The sequence below is a fragment of the Capra hircus genome, chromosome 2 (genome assembly GCF_001704415.2).
Source record: "Capra hircus breed San Clemente chromosome 2, ASM170441v1, whole genome shotgun sequence".
Classification (NCBI taxonomy): Eukaryota; Metazoa; Chordata; class Mammalia; order Artiodactyla; family Bovidae; genus Capra; species Capra hircus.
This window is the reverse complement of record NC_030809.1, coordinates 37,470,137-37,485,961: the sequence shown is the minus strand read 5'-3', so window position 1 is coordinate 37,485,961 and position 15,825 is coordinate 37,470,137. Positions and strand designations below refer to the sequence as shown.

At 37.7% G+C, this 15,825-nt stretch overlaps 1 protein-coding gene across 1 annotated transcript in view; it reads left to right on the top strand.

Annotated features, from left to right (window-relative positions):
• Positions 1-15,825, top strand: part of CPS1 (carbamoyl-phosphate synthase 1) — a 140,290-nt gene that overhangs the window by 48,891 nt on the left and 75,574 nt on the right. The window contains exons 13-19 of the mRNA XM_005676491.3: positions 138-233; positions 3,971-4,160; positions 5,451-5,608; positions 7,122-7,250; positions 10,378-10,522; positions 12,307-12,517; positions 14,313-14,511. Of these exons, the coding sequence (XP_005676548.2) occupies positions 138-233; positions 3,971-4,160; positions 5,451-5,608; positions 7,122-7,250; positions 10,378-10,522; positions 12,307-12,517; positions 14,313-14,511 (1,128 nt within the window). The remainder of the gene's footprint in view (positions 1-137; positions 234-3,970; positions 4,161-5,450; positions 5,609-7,121; positions 7,251-10,377; positions 10,523-12,306; positions 12,518-14,312; positions 14,512-15,825) is intronic.

Sequence of the window (15,825 nt, the reverse complement as noted above, 5' to 3'; positions counted from 1 at the left end):
CTCATGTATATTTTGAAACATTGTACTTTAAATCCCCACATAAAGCCAGCCAATCTAGTTTATATTTACCATACTTAAAAATGACTTATTTTCCCATATTAGCAATAAAAGTGATGTCATTTTTTTATTGCTTACAGGTCTCCAAAGTCCTTATCCTAGGATCAGGAGGTCTGTCCATTGGCCAGGCAGGTGAATTTGATTACTCGGGATCGCAAGCTGTGAAAGCGATGAAGGTGAGAGACCATGATCTTTCCTGGAATTAATATACTCCCTTTAATGAGTCTAATTAGTGTTTTATAATTTAGATTTATGACACTACCTCTTTTCAAAGTCACTATAATTAATTTCCTTCACTATTCCTTACACATCTTATATAAAAGGAAGTTTGATCACAGACAAGAGTTTTAGCTTTCTCAACTGTGCACACCTGGAAATTAAGAAGATTGGATTGATCTCCAAAATTATCTAAGATATCTCTATTTAAACTAAAAACATATAAGTCTGCACTATAGATAGTACTTGTTAAGGCAGTGAGCTTTTGAAACATTTGTCTTTTGTGTGAAAGGGAGTTTGGGCGTACCTGGTGCTGTAAAGTACTTCGAATATTCTAAGGGATACTTCAGGCTTCTCTTTGGTTGAAATGGGGAAGATCCAACCAGAAGAGTAAAGGCAACAATGCCTTTTGTCCAATCTTTAGAAGTTACTGTGGGCCACCTAATTTCACTGTCTGTGACTTGGACTGGATGACTTACCAGGATAGTATAACTGGATTTTTGAGTGGAATAGAGGGTTTAATAACCAAGTTGCAAAGAATATCCTCCCTGTTTCTTCAGTCTCTGGAAATCTCCCCCATCTTTATCATAGTAAAATAAACCTGTAGATAACTCACTGTATGTGTATGCTATTTCTGTTGAAAAACTAACTTGGCTTCTCTTTGGTGTCCTTATTTACAGAATAATCCACATTTTAGTGTTAATCAGGCCATCCAAAGGCAATGTCGGGGGGAGGTGGGAGGGAGGGTTCAGGATTGGGAACACATGTACACCCGTGGCAGATTCATGTTGATGTGTGGCAAAACCAATACAATATTGTAAAGTAAAAAAAATAAACCCCAAAACAAACAAACAAAAAAACACAAAGGCAATTGTGCTCTCTGTGACCTTGCCACTGGCTTTCTGGTGTCAAGCCACTCTTACAAAGAGACTTGGCTAGGAGAGAGCTACATACGGAAGGCAGCAAGAGGCCAACCAACATGAAAGATGACCACATTTTTCCTTTTTCTCTTTATTTTATTCAGTACTCTATATACAGAGATTTTTCTCCTAACAGATGTCTGTTGAAAATAGACATAGCCCCCAGCCCCAATTACTTTACTCTTCTTTCCATTTGTTTTTAATACTCTTCTCCGTACAGTGTGTTCACCCACGTGCACACAGGCTTTTTACGTACATTTTCAAAGTGTGCTTTATTTCAAAGTTCAGTTCAGTTCAGTTGCTCAGTTGTGTCCCACTCTTTGCGACCTCAAGGACTGCAGCATGCCAGGCTTCCCTGTCCTTCACTATCTTCCAGAGTTTGCTCAAATTCATGTCCATTGAGTTGGTAATGCTATCCAACCATTTCATCCTCTATTTCACTGTATTGAGGTTAAACTTATCTTTAGATAGATAATTAGTGGGTGTCCAATGGTTAAGATTGGTTAGAACACAGTTTAAATGTGTTTGGAGTTTAGAACACATTAAACTAGCCTGCAGTTTTTTTTTTATCCTATTTGGTAGTTTTATTAAGAACTAATATTTTCATAGCTTGTGTTAATATTTTATATGCATTGTATCCAAAAGGTGAAGTTATACATTTTAGATGAAGAATAGGAATTATTAGATATAGTACTATAATTAATTAAGAGGTTAATAGATATGAATTTATGAACTAAATATTTAAAAACTTATGCATACATTATAGCTGGAAATATATTAGAAAAAATGATGTAACATTTATTAAAAAGGTTTGAAATTATTTCTAAGTTTTAAAATGAATAGAAGCTCATTACATGCATTTATGGGAACTTTTCCTATGTAATTTGATTTATAAAAAGTTATATTCATTGTATAGCACATTCAAGAAAATACTTAACAAATATACTTTTCTGTTGTTACTTTTCTAGAGCAGTGAGACCTTCTATAACTTCTGTTAATGATGTGTTCTTCATTTGGACTCAGTTATTTAAATTCTAACATATTTTAAATGCATCTGCTTATCTATCTGTATCCATTCAATATTTTGTTAATAATCTCTTTTTGAAAAACAATTCCTTACATTTTTAGAGAGGAAAGGACATAGGACTTGAATCCTAAGACTTGGATTACAGTCCTAATTTTGTTTTTTATCACCTGTGTCATCTTTGGCAAGTCACTTAATCTTGTTAAATCTCAATTTCTTCATCTGTAAGATGAAAATTTCTTTCACAGTTTTGCTATAAAAATAATGTAAATCAAGTAAAGATAACATCACAAGTTTTAAGGCACTATTTGAATTTAAGGTAGCATGAAATATATCTCATTTTTCATCCAGACCCTTCCCCTGAGGATATGTAGGGCTTTCAAGGATGATTTCTATACTTTCATTTGAATATTTTGTTGACTTTTTAGAAGAGTTCAAAATTGACATGTTGATGGGTAAACAAAAAAGAACCATCAGGCCATATTTCATAATAATTATTTTACTAACTGTCACCCTTATCCTGGTTTATATAGTTATTATCCTTAGTACCCTACATGAAGAATTATTTTAGGGGTCTCTCCAGATGTCAGGTGGGGAAGACAATGGCACCCTACCCCAGTACTCTTGCCTGGAAAATCCCATGGACGGAGGAGCCTGGTGGGCTGCAGTCCATGAGGTCGCTAAGAGTCGGACATGACTGAGCAACTTCACTTTCACTTTTCACTTTCATGCACTGGAGAAGGAAATGGCAACATACTCCAGTATTCTTGCCTGGAGAATCCCAGGGATGGGGGAGCCTGGTGGGCTGCCGTCTATGGGGTCGCACAGAGTCGGACATGACTGAAGCGACTTAGCAGCAGCAGCAGCAGCCAGATGTCAGGAATGAGATAGGGCTATGAATATCGTCATATACACATATACACACAAATTTTTCTTTTTTCTTTTTCTTTGCCATATGGTCATTTTCTTTTTATATTATATGTATAAACAGTTATATAATGCTCTTTGTCAAAGCACTACAGTAGGCATGAAGATCTAAGGAAAATGGAAACCAGCAGAAGGCTCTCAGTGCTTCCAGCTAGATGGAAATACACTATCTTGCGTTTAAAGCACATGCTCAATGTTATTTTTCAAGAAACGTTAGAAAAGGAAGCAGTTTTGATGTTGTCTTTTTTCCATTTTATATTTTACTCATTCAGAAAAAATCTGAATATTTTATTTTTTTAAGGTCAGTTGAGCTGTAAAGTTGCGTAGTATTTGTGGACCTCTGGTCAAATTCTATAGAAAACATCTCCAGCTTTGCTTGATACGTGTAGCGACAAGGAATTTAGAATGATTGTCATGAGGTAGCTAAGAGTTGGCACGACTGAGCGACTTCGCTTTCGCTTTTCACTTTCATGCATTGGAGAAGGCAATGGCACCCCACTCCAGTGTTCTTGCTTGGAGAATCCCAGAGACGGAGGAGCCTGGTGGGCTTCCGTCTATGGGGTCGCACAGAGTCGGACATGACTGAAGCAACTTAGCAGCAGCAGCAGCAGCAGCTCTTTTTGGATAGTTTTATTTACAAGCAATTTTCTTTCTTCCTCTCATCAAATGTTTGCCATCTTTTAACTTCCATTCACAATGGTCCTGTTACTGATCTCTGCAGCCCATGGAATAACCTAAAATTTTGTTACCCAATAATCCTCATTTGAATTATGACTATTCTCTTTAGATCATGTGTTAAGATTCTAGATCCTTTTGTTTCTTTCAGGAAGAAAATGTCAAAACTGTCCTGATGAACCCAAATATTGCATCGGTGCAAACCAATGAAGTGGGCTTAAAGCAAGCAGATACTGTCTACTTTCTTCCCATCACCCCTCAGTTTGTCACAGAGGTCATCAAAGCGGAACGGCCAGATGGGTTAATTCTAGGCATGGGTGGCCAGACAGCTCTGAATTGCGGTGAGTTCTTTTATTTGCAGAGTTTTGGTTTATGTACTTATATATAGCAATTTGTTTTCATTTATTTAACAGTTGAGCTCTATGTGTTCATAAAAGCTTTCCTCTGTGTGAGGAAGCTTATCAGACAGCCACTTGATAATGTCACATGATTAATATTACCAGTTTATTTCCCAGAACAGCTGGGGAACAAAAGGGAAACCTTTTCCTTTAATGCTTTGCGGTAGTTAAGTAGGTTTTTTTGAATCCCCTCCTCTGTCCCATGATACTGCTTTTCTCTGCTTCCAGTGAAACTCTGAGAACTATTATGAATGAAAAATGAAAATTAACATTGACTAAGTGCTCTGTGCTCTTATGTGTCACATATATTTTCGTGGTCACATAGATGAGTCTCTCTATCATCCCTTCACACAACTGCTGAGTCTAAGCTCTGTTCTATTTAAAATGTTTTAAACCTTTAGAAATAGATCATTATTGAGAATCCCATTGCTAGTTCCAGGAAGCAGTTGGTGATGTAATGTGTATATTAACTGTAAAAAGCAGCCAAAATTGATGTCAAATTAGTGGGAACACAAACAATTTTGATAATTTTTAGCCCAGATAGAAACCCGCATCAGTGGGATTATTTAAATAAGAGAAGTTCATTATAGAAATAGACTTTTCTTAGAAGGAAAGGAAATATACTAAAATCTTAAGCCTTACAGTAATCCTATGATTTTTATTAATTAGAATAATGAATTCTATTCTGAGAAAAGTGAACATACATGTAATAATGACAAGAACAAAGTGCATGTGTGTGCTAAGTAGCTTCGGCCATGTCTGACTCTTTGCAACCCTATGGACTGTAGCCCTCCAGGCTCCTCTGTCCATGGGATTCTGCGGGCAAGAATACTAGGGTGGGTTGCCAACCGTCCTCAAAGGGATCTTCCCAAGCCAGGGATTGAACCCACATCTCTTAAACCTCCTGCATTGGCAGGTAGGTGCTTTACCACTAGTGCCACCTGAAAAGCCCAGTACCAGCAAAAACTTTTTGGAAAAATAAATTCTGAAGATATTTTAGCACCAACAAAATACGTTGCTAAAATGTCTTCAGAATTTTTCTTTCAAAACTTTTATTTACCCTAAGTATAATTCTTTTGTGGCCGATGGGGGTTTTTTGTAGTTAAGATTTTTTTTTTTTTAAAAGTTACATTCAGATATTTGTTATAGAAAACATAAAATATTTTAAAAACAGATTTATTTTGCTTATTTATTATTGTTATGTATTTATTTATTTATTTTGTTGTTCTGTAGGAGTGGAATTATTCAAGAGAGGTGTGCTCAAGGAATATGGTGTGAAAGTCCTGGGAACTTCAGTTGAATCCATTATGGCCACAGAAGATAGACAGCTGTTCTCAGACAAACTAAACGAAATTAATGAAAAGATTGCTCCAAGCTTTGCAGTGGAATCGGTAAGAAATCATTGTTCTAGAGAAGCAGGGCCATTATCTGTCTTGTATTTAGAGAGAATGATTTATCATGCTGAAAAATAATAGTGTTTTATTTACATATATTTTTTTCCAGAAATGTGTTAGTACTTCAGAGACACTGTGTATTAATTGCAACATTCAACTGAAACATTAGGGATACATATTAATATTTTATTTTATGAAAAGGGAAGCATAAACCCACAGGTGATATGGTTTATCAATGGCTGAAGTGCCCTGAGTATCAGATCTCCTGAATCAAAACAAAGAAGCATATCAACTTGCAATGCCAAAGTAATTTTTATCTTCTTCCTGGGATTAGTCACACATTTTGTGAGAATGTCCTACAAACAGGAAATGATTGATTTAAAAGTTTTTGTTAGAATGTAATAAACATTTTACAATAAAATCATCTACAAAAAAGGCCATTGGATCTAATCAGTAATATTTATAATTGAGAAACCTGTGGCTTAGTTGTTTAAAGAGGAAAGTTTGTTTTGCATTTCTCTTAATCATGTTCCATAGTGTCCTGTACCTATTGATGGGCTTTTACTGGGTGCCAGGAAAAAGTCAGACTTTCTGTATATCTGTTTTTGTCTGTGACTTTATTCCTGATTTCAGGCATACAGTCAGTGAAATGGGGGTAGTGGAAGCAGTTTCTGATGCAACTTCCCCATTGTAGAAAGAGGCAGATCTTTTGGGATAAGGCAGATACTGCTGGGACAACTAAAAATGGGCCATGTGTGTTTTCAGAAAAGAGCGTTATCAAGTACATAGCATGTTGCAAAGCTGTCAATCAGGAATAGTCCCAGGATAGCTCTGCTGAACATTTGGAAAGCTCCTGCTATACATTTATTCTGTCATTGCCCGATTTAATTATGTCCTTGCTTCCTTAGGATGAGAAGCAGGCATATGGGAAAGGTGTAATTACACTCCCATTGGTAGTGTAATAATATTCCATGACAGAAAAATATAGCCACCATATGTTGTATTCTGTAAGTTAAAAAAAAAAAAAAATTCCAAGCTTCTGGGACTACTCTCTGACTGAACTTCAAAAATGAAAACTCTTGTTCTATGTAGCATTCCAGTTAGACTCTGTAGTAGAAAGCCTTTTTTTTTGGTAAGAGATGAAGACTTTTACACTGAATTTAAAATTTCAATATGGCCCTCATTCTCAAATTAATGACAATTATTTTGCCTTTGGTCATTATTTTTATTTTTTAACAATTTATCATTGTTTTAATATTTTTATTAAATTTTAATAAAATTTACCCCAAAGGGATTAAAAAAGAGCCTTCACTGTACATTAAAAAATCCTGAAATTTAACTTAAAATCCTTAAAATACTACTTGTTTCTCAGAAGGCAATGAGGGAATAATCGAACATGGTCTTTTCCCTCAGATAAACTGACACACTTGAATCACCAGACTCTCTTGGTTGGTCTTCTGTGTTAGTGTGGTCAGCATTTACAGCTTTGAGTCCATGTTCTTGTTGACAGATTGAGGACGCACTGAAGGCAGCAGACGCCATTGGCTACCCGGTGATGATCCGTTCTGCTTACGCCCTGGGCGGGTTAGGCTCAGGCCTCTGTCCCAATAGGGAGACCTTAATGGACCTCAGCACAAAGGTATGTGTTTTTGCAGACCAAATTCTTACCAACCAAGAAAATTCCCTGATATACTCTTTCAATTAAAGAAAGTTACATAGATGGAAAAAATGACCTTTTTTCTGTTTATAAATCACTGCCACATCTCTAAATTGTTGTCTAAGAGATGACTCTTTTGAAATGGAGGTACAGTGCAGTTATTTACACTAGACACAGCCTTAACCCAGTCCCAGGGACGGGAGCCTGGTGGGCTGCCATCTATGGGGTCGCACAGAGTCGGACACGACTGAAGTGACTTAGCAGTAGCAGCAGCCTTAACCCAAGGTCCATCTTCACTGTACTGTCTACTGATTTCATTGTTGGGCAGCCAATCCAATTCCATCTCCCTCTGCTTCAAAATCTGCTCCAAAACACATATGATGTTAAGCTTATTTTAGTGGCTTAAAAAAACACCCAGAATATAACATTCCATTTTGCTGTTATGTTTTGAAACAATTTGACATGGATGGTGTCCAGTAAGGGAAATGTAACATAGTGAGCAGCTTAGTTTTACTTCAAATTTAGGTGTCTAAGATAAATACAGTATAAACCTCATAGTGTCATGAATGAGTGGTTTCTCTGCCAACTGCTGCACACACATATAAGCAAAAGTGAGATTTGAGTGCTTCCAATTCACTTTTCAGCAAAATCACTCTAACGTATTTCTGAACACTTCTTTTCTTAAGTATTAAAGGGAAAATCTTGAGAAAATTCAGATATGCTCCAAAAAATAGATATTAACAAAGAAACCATGCTCCATGAAAGCAGTGACTTTTGTTCACAGTTAATGAATGTGTTTGTGCCCAAGAAGCTCATATAACTTTCCATGGGGCAGTTATGGATACAAAGCTGACAGAATTATTGTGATGGCTATTTTGGGGGGTGTTGAGTAACTATCAAGCAGAGTTTATACCTTTATCATTACTTTTTGGAGTGAAAGAAAAAAAAATGAGGTCCTTGAATTGTAAGATTTTGAGAATAGATAAATAAACTTAAATGTGCTTAAATAACTGCAGGGGTTCCTTGGTGGTTCAGTGATAAAGAATCCACCTGCCAAACAGGAGACATGGGTTTGATCTTTGGGTTAGGAAGATCCTCTGGAGAAGGAAATGGAAACCCATTCTAGTATTCTTACCTGGGAAATGCTATGGACAGAGGACCCTGGCAGGCTACAGTCCATGGGGTTGCAAAACAGTCGGATTTGGACTTAGTAACTAAACAACAAAATAACTGCAATGGCAAATTTACATGTCCAAAACTGGGACTGAGTTTTTCTAAAGTTGCCAAAACAATCCCCTACAAACGGAAACATATCTAATATGAATGTTTCTTGTTTCCATTCTGGACTTTTGAATCATGTATTTAAAGAAAAGATGCTTATGGAGGTATACATTTTTTTTCCTCTAGCACATTAGATGTTCCTAATGTTTTTAATATTAATTACCTCATTATTACTGTCAATCGTGACAAGGCATATTTATTGTCAATTAACATTTTTTTTTACAGTATAAAAGCACTCTGAATGTTCAGTCATCCAAAATATTTACAATGAAGATTAACTTTGGAATGGGATACTTTAAAATTATTTATACAGCTAGCTTTTCCCGTGAGAAAAATGATGTGTATTGTTATAGTCTAAGCAAAATAATCTGCCTGCAGTGTAGGAGATCTGGGCTCAATCCCTGAATTGGGAAAATCTCCTGGAGAAGGGAATGGCAACCCACCCCTATATTCTTGCCTGGAGATCCCATGGACAGAGAAGCCTGGTAGGCTATAGTCCATGGGTTCTCAAAGAGTGGGAAACAATTGAGTGACTAACGCTTTCACTTTCAAGCTACCCCTGAGTCTCTTGAGATTATATTTAGCATCATTAGAAACTGCATTAACCTGATGTAGGTCCCTAAATTAATCTTTGTATAAAATCTGAGACTTGAAAGAAAAAGAAGCTGAGGCAACAGTGGAAGCTCATCTTAATTGTCCTTGTGTCCAGTCTATTCCATTAGAATGCAAAAGGCTTCCCCCTATTCATCTCCTTTGTTTCTGAGATTTCTTCTATTAGCAGGTAATCCAAATGATAAATTAATCTTTATTAAGTTGTTCACACTGGCTACAGAGTTTCTTAACCACTTTGAAAACCTCATCATGGGTAGAGGTGAGGCCAAAAGTGTTACATTTTCAAGTGCACATGCTGGAGCCTGTAGTGTTGACTGAGGTTAAAAAAAATAGTGTTGAGGCACATCACAGAATAACTTACATTGAGTTATTATTTCATTACGGTACCTGCTAATAATTTGAAAAATTTCAGACTACTTTGTCCAGTTGCTTTTATTGCCTTCACAAATCAAATCTATTATGAGACAAAGGGACATTTCTTCCTTGGATTTTTCAGCAACTAAATGTCCTAAGGTTAGAGACTGCCTCTTTCAGATTTTGGGTTTAGCATTCTACTTACCAATGGGTACAGAGTAAATAAGGAATGATAATTATACTAATTCATATCTGTTTAATCAGGCATGCATGATATATGACTCAATATTTAAGCACTTAGGCAGTGATTACCCGTAATAATAGCTGCATATGATTCTTCTAATTCCCAAGTTTCATATGCCATCTTGGCTAACTGTTTACAACCATCATCATCTCCTTTCTTCTCCTCATCAACATCAAGTGACTTTTATTGTGTATGTTCTTTACAAAGCATCCTCAGCTATTTTAGAGAAAGACAGAGTCTTTAGACTTATTTTTTCCATATTTATTTGCACTTATCACATTTTCGGGTTTCACAGAAGCCTAGCTACTGAAATAATTTCATTTTCCTTTGCCTGATTGCTCAATTATTTTCTCTTTTGCCTAAATTAGTTTGATTTAATGTCATATCAGCACTTTGAATGGCAAGCCTCAATAATATAAATCAAGCATATTCACTGCAGGATGCTATTCCTAGTACCTCACTGATTTTCTGACACATGGTGCCTTCTGGAGCATAGAAAAGGATGGAGACTAGGCTTGAGACTTCAGTGGGACCAGGGTTTAGGCTGCGGCACTTTGCCAAATACATTAAACCTAGTTCCTTTCTTATTCTTTGGTTTATTTTTTCACCAATTTCCAGGCTTTTGCTATGACCAACCAGATTCTGGTGGAGAAGTCAGTGACAGGTTGGAAAGAAATAGAATATGAAGTGGTCCGAGATGCTAATGACAACTGTGTCACTGTCTGTAACATGGAAAATGTTGATGCCATGGGTGTTCACACAGGTAGGCAAAGAATCTTCAAGCATTATGGTAATGCCTTCAACTCATGTCTCTGATGGCTCAAAGCACTTGTTATTTAGTTCCTTTCTTTAAATTACTATTCTTAGCAGGCACAATAGTGATAAAATTTTACACATACCTATTTCACAGGATTGAAAATACTCCCATGTTTAATTTCATCTTCATAAGAACTCTCTGAAGTAGGGGATGTATTATTATCTTGATTTCACTTGAGGAAGGGGTCAAATATAAGCAATATAGTGAAGGTAAAATACGTAAGACTTGATGTTGAGAAATAGGGCATGAGATTAAGAAGGCTTAAAGCAGACTGAGTTTTAGTCACCAAGTGAATAAGAAAATAGCCACAGTAAATAGAAATAGATGAAATAAATAGGTTTCTCAGGAAGTGAAGCTAGTTAGACAAGAGGGCAAAGATGATGACTTAGGATTTAGAAATGCTAAATTTGAAGGGTGGGTGTAAATCCCTAAAAGAGGGATTGAGAATATAGAGGTTTGAGAATATAGAGTTGTAATTCAAGAAAAAGGATAAAAGTAAAGAAGTTAATGCAAGGTTATTGGAAGTCGTGGTATAAAGGAAATAGTGGAAACTGGAAGCATCGACTAAGTACTCAGGAACACAGGTGTAGAAAGAAAACTAGAGTCAACGATCAAACCATGGGAAACAGATTTACAGGGCAGAAGAAAAAGAAAGGATTGGTGTTGAAGAAAAAGAAGGGAGTGATAGTTACCAAGTAAGCCAATGTAGGCACAAATTTTATAAAAGAGCTTTGATTTCGACTGTGGCAAATACTGTGAAAGGTCAAGAATGAGGATTTAATGTTGCTTTTGGATATTTAAGAGAACAGTTTGAATGCAAGGTCGGTTATGTGAGCCATGTGGAAAGGAATTATATGGCTACGAGTGATGAGTAGAACTGGTAAACTTTCAAGAGGTTTAGTCATTAAGGAATGAGAGAGATGTTTCTTGTAACCATCTGGCAGTTGGGAAAGGGGCTTTTTGAGCTATAGTGATTAGAGCTTGTTTGTAGGCGGAAAGGATGGTGACTAAGGAACACGTATTGAAGATACAGGGGACTGTGATGGGAGAGAAGTGAGAAAATGGGAAGGGATGTGATATAGAAAATTGATGGATGAGCCAGGATAGGTGAAGAGGAGTTGATATTTTATGGAAGGAAGAACTTGAGAGATGATTTATGATACAGAGAAGAGAAACTGAAGAAGTTAATGTCAGTCGAGTAAGTAGATGACTCAGCCTTGATTGCTGGATGCATTTGGGAAAGCTGAGAGTGATTCCTGTAAACACGTCTGAGCTATCATGGCTTCCCTGATAGCTCAGTTGGTGAAGAATCCACCTGCAATGCAGGAGACCCTGGTTCAATCCCTGGGTTGGGAAGGTCCGCTGGAGAAGGGATAGGCTACCCACTCCAGTATTCTTGAGCTTCCCCTGTGGCTCAGCTGGTAGAGAATCTGCCCACAAGGTGGGAGACCTGGGTTCTATCCCTGGTTTGGGAAGATCTCCTGGGGAAGGGAAAGGCTATTCACTCCAGTATTCTGACCTGGAGAATTCCATGGACTGTGTAGTCTATTGTCCAAGTAACATAGGTGAAACAATCAGAGGGAACGTGCCTTGTATGTATTTCCTTAAGATAATTCTATTCCCAGCAAACCCTTAGCCTATTCTGTGTCTTGGGTCACGCAAATGGATGGTTAAGTCACTAAGTTGGTTTAGATATGCTTCCAAATAACAAGTGTTTCTTGGATGTACAGGTGATTCAGTTGTTGTGGCCCCTGCCCAGACACTCTCCAACGCGGAGTTTCAGTTGTTGAGACGTGTTTCAATCAACGTCGTTCGCCACTTGGGCATCGTGGGTGAATGCAACATTCAATTTGCCCTTCATCCTACCTCCATGGAATACTGCATCATTGAAGTGAATGCCAGATTGTCCCGAAGCTCTGCCCTGGCCTCAAAGGCTACCGGGTAAGACCAGAACGATTGACCGTGGGTCTGCAGATTCTTTACAGACTGATTTGGGAGAGTGACAGCTAGTGAAAGACTGTGCTGCATTTGCAAATTATAGTTCCCATTTATGTAGGCTGGCTCCCAGTCACGTCCTCTATAAACGTGGTTATTAATGAGCTTGCTGCCAGATTGAGGCAAACGGTTTTGTGAGCTGGCTTTGTTTGCTGGCTAATCATAAACTAATCAAAATCTGGGTGGTCAAAACCGGCTGTGAAAAATCTGCTTCTTAATTGCACTTTGCAGATGTTGTTAAAAAGTGCAAATGAATCCTTAATTTTAGTCCTCAACTATCTTTTTCAGGTGTATAGCAAGCGTTAGACAAAAAATATAGTTCTCTTGACTCAAGGATGTAATCACATTATTTATTTCAGCAAAACTTCGCCAGACCAAATAACATGTGGTTTGTCTATAGGTAAATCTCACAACTAAAGGAATTTATATCTATTTAACAATTGCTAGCAAGCACAACTGGAAGGAAAATTAATTAATGCCTTTTGTATCTATTCATCTATTTAACATCTGGTATTTAACTTCCATGCCATTTGTATGAAAATATATTTACCTCTAAAGGTATTTTGGGGGCTTCCGTGGTGGTAGCTCAGATGGTATATAATCTGCCTGCAATGCAGGAGACCCAGATTCAGTCCCTGTGCTGGGAAGAACTTCTAGAGAAGGGCATGGCAACCTTCTCCAGTATTCTATGGAGAGGCCTATGAACAGAGGAACCTGGTGGGCTTTATAGTCTATGGGGTCACAGAGTCGGATATGACTGAGCAACTAAGCACACACAAAGGTATTTCTATGTAGCTACAGTGTTTCATGGAGTTTTGACCTAAGAAAGAGTCAGGGAACCTGAATCATCCTTTTCATTCTTCCATTGACTGTGGGACTTTGGATGCATCAATATTGTCTCTGTCATTTTCCTCACTTATTTGATTGGGAAGTTGTACTAAAGGACTCATATATAATTCTATAGTTCTATGAATTGATTTATCAAATACCCAAGCTGACATTCCAGAAGAGTATAATCAAGTTTCCAGAATATTAGCTGTGTAAAGAACCCAAAGTTCAAAGATAATATGGAGACAAAGCAAGGACCCGAACTTTCAAGGACTGCATTTTATGATCATTACATACTCCATTGTTATTACCGTTGATTAGTTGCTAAGTCATGTCCAACTCTTTGCAACCCCATGAACTGTAGCCAGTCAGGTTCCTCTGTCTATGGAATTTTCCAGGCAAGAAGACTGGAATAGGTTGCCATTTCCTTCTCCAGGGGATCTTCTTGACCCAGGGATCAAACCCACATCTCCTGCATTGGCAGGCAGATTCTTTACCATTGAGCTAGCTGGGAAGCCCACATATGCCATAGTACCAGCTAACTTCACCGTCTTCCCATGTATATATTTTTATAAAAGAATATTTTGTAGATTCTTAGTGAAGTTTATACACAACTGAGTACTTTATTTATCAAGGAAACTATTGATTTTGGACTGAAGAGTTGAAGGTTGGGAGTTGTAACACTGCATGTCAGGCATAGAGAGTGAACTCTTTTGTGATTCATGCCTCTGTACTTTGTTATGACTCACTATGTTTTATAAGGAGCTATTAAATTTTCATTCAGAACCAAAAATCAGGTATGCTTTATACCCTGATGTGAAATAATACAAAAATTTCTAAGAAAAGCCAATTTATATTTTGAGCTGTTGTTAATACTTATTGCTGAAAGAAAAAATTGTCTCCTCTTTTACAGTTACCCATTGGCATTCATTGCTGCAAAGATTGCCCTGGGAATTCCACTTCCAGAAATCAAGAACGTTGTATCAGGGAAGACATCAGCCTGCTTTGAACCTAGCCTGGATTACATGGTTACCAAGATTCCCCGCTGGGATCTTGATCGTTTTCATGGAACTTCTAGCCGAATTGGTAGTTCTATGAAAAGTGTAGGAGAGGTGAGTCCTTAGTTAATTCCTTTAGTTCACTCTTCTCAGTTATTTTGTCAAACCCTTAATGTCATTGAAAGTCTTAAGTTTCCTTGGGGCTCTTGACTGGAAGATACTTCAGTTCAGTTCAATTCCGTTGCTTAGTCATGTCTGACTCTTTGAGAGCCCATGGACTGCAGCACACCAGGCTTCCCTGTCCATCACCAACTCCCTGAGCTTGCTCAAACTCATGTCCATTAAGTCGGTGATTCCAACCAACCAACCATCTCATTCTCTGTTGCTCCCTTCTCCTCCTACCCTCAATTTTTCCCAGAATCAGAGTCTTTTCCGGTGAATCAGTTCTTTGCATCAGGTGCCCAAAGTATTGGAGCTTCAGCTTCAGCATCAGTGTTGATTTCCTTTAGGACTGACTGGTTCGATCTCCTTGCTATCCAAGGGACTCTCAAGAGTCTTTACCAGCACCACAACTCAAAAGCATCAATTCTTTGGCATTCAGCTTTCTTTATGGTCCAACTCTCACATCCATACATGACTACTGGAAAACCATAGCTTTGATTATAAGGACCTTTGTTGTCAAAGTAATGTCTTTGCTTTTTAATATGCTGTCTATATTGGTCATAGCTTTTCTTCCAAGAAGCAAGTGTCTTTTAAATTCCTGGCTGCAGTCACCATCTGCAGTGATTTTGGAGCCCAAGAAAATTAAGTCTCTCACTGTTTCCACTGTTTCTCTGTCTATTTGCCATGAGGTGATGGGACTGGATGCCATGATCAGTTCAACTCAAATTAGTAAACATTTCCTGAGTTTGTCCCTTGGACTGTAAGGAGATCAAACTAGTCAATTGTAAAGGAAATCAGTTCTGAATATTCATTGGAAGGACAGATGATGAACCTGAAGCTCCAATACTTTGGGCACCTATGTGAAGAACTGGCTTATTGGAAAAGACCCTGATGCTTGGAAAGATTGAAGGCAGGAGGACAAGGGGACAACAGAGGATGAGATGGTTGGATGGCATCACTGACTCTATGGACATGAGTTTGAGCAAGCTCAGGGAGTTGGTGATGGACAGGGAAGCCTGGTTTGCAGCCTGTGTGTGCCATGGGATCTCAAACAGTTGAACACAACTTAGCTACTGAACTGAACTGAACTACTACATATAAACACTGGAATGATAGAAATAGTGAATGAGATGTAGATAATGGTGACACATTATCTCCAGCTTGTAAATTCAGAATATATTAACAGACTTAAGTATAATATGAATTAAACTGTGGTAAAAGTTAGAACACAGTATTTACAGGCAGGCATTATGAGAATGCAGTTGG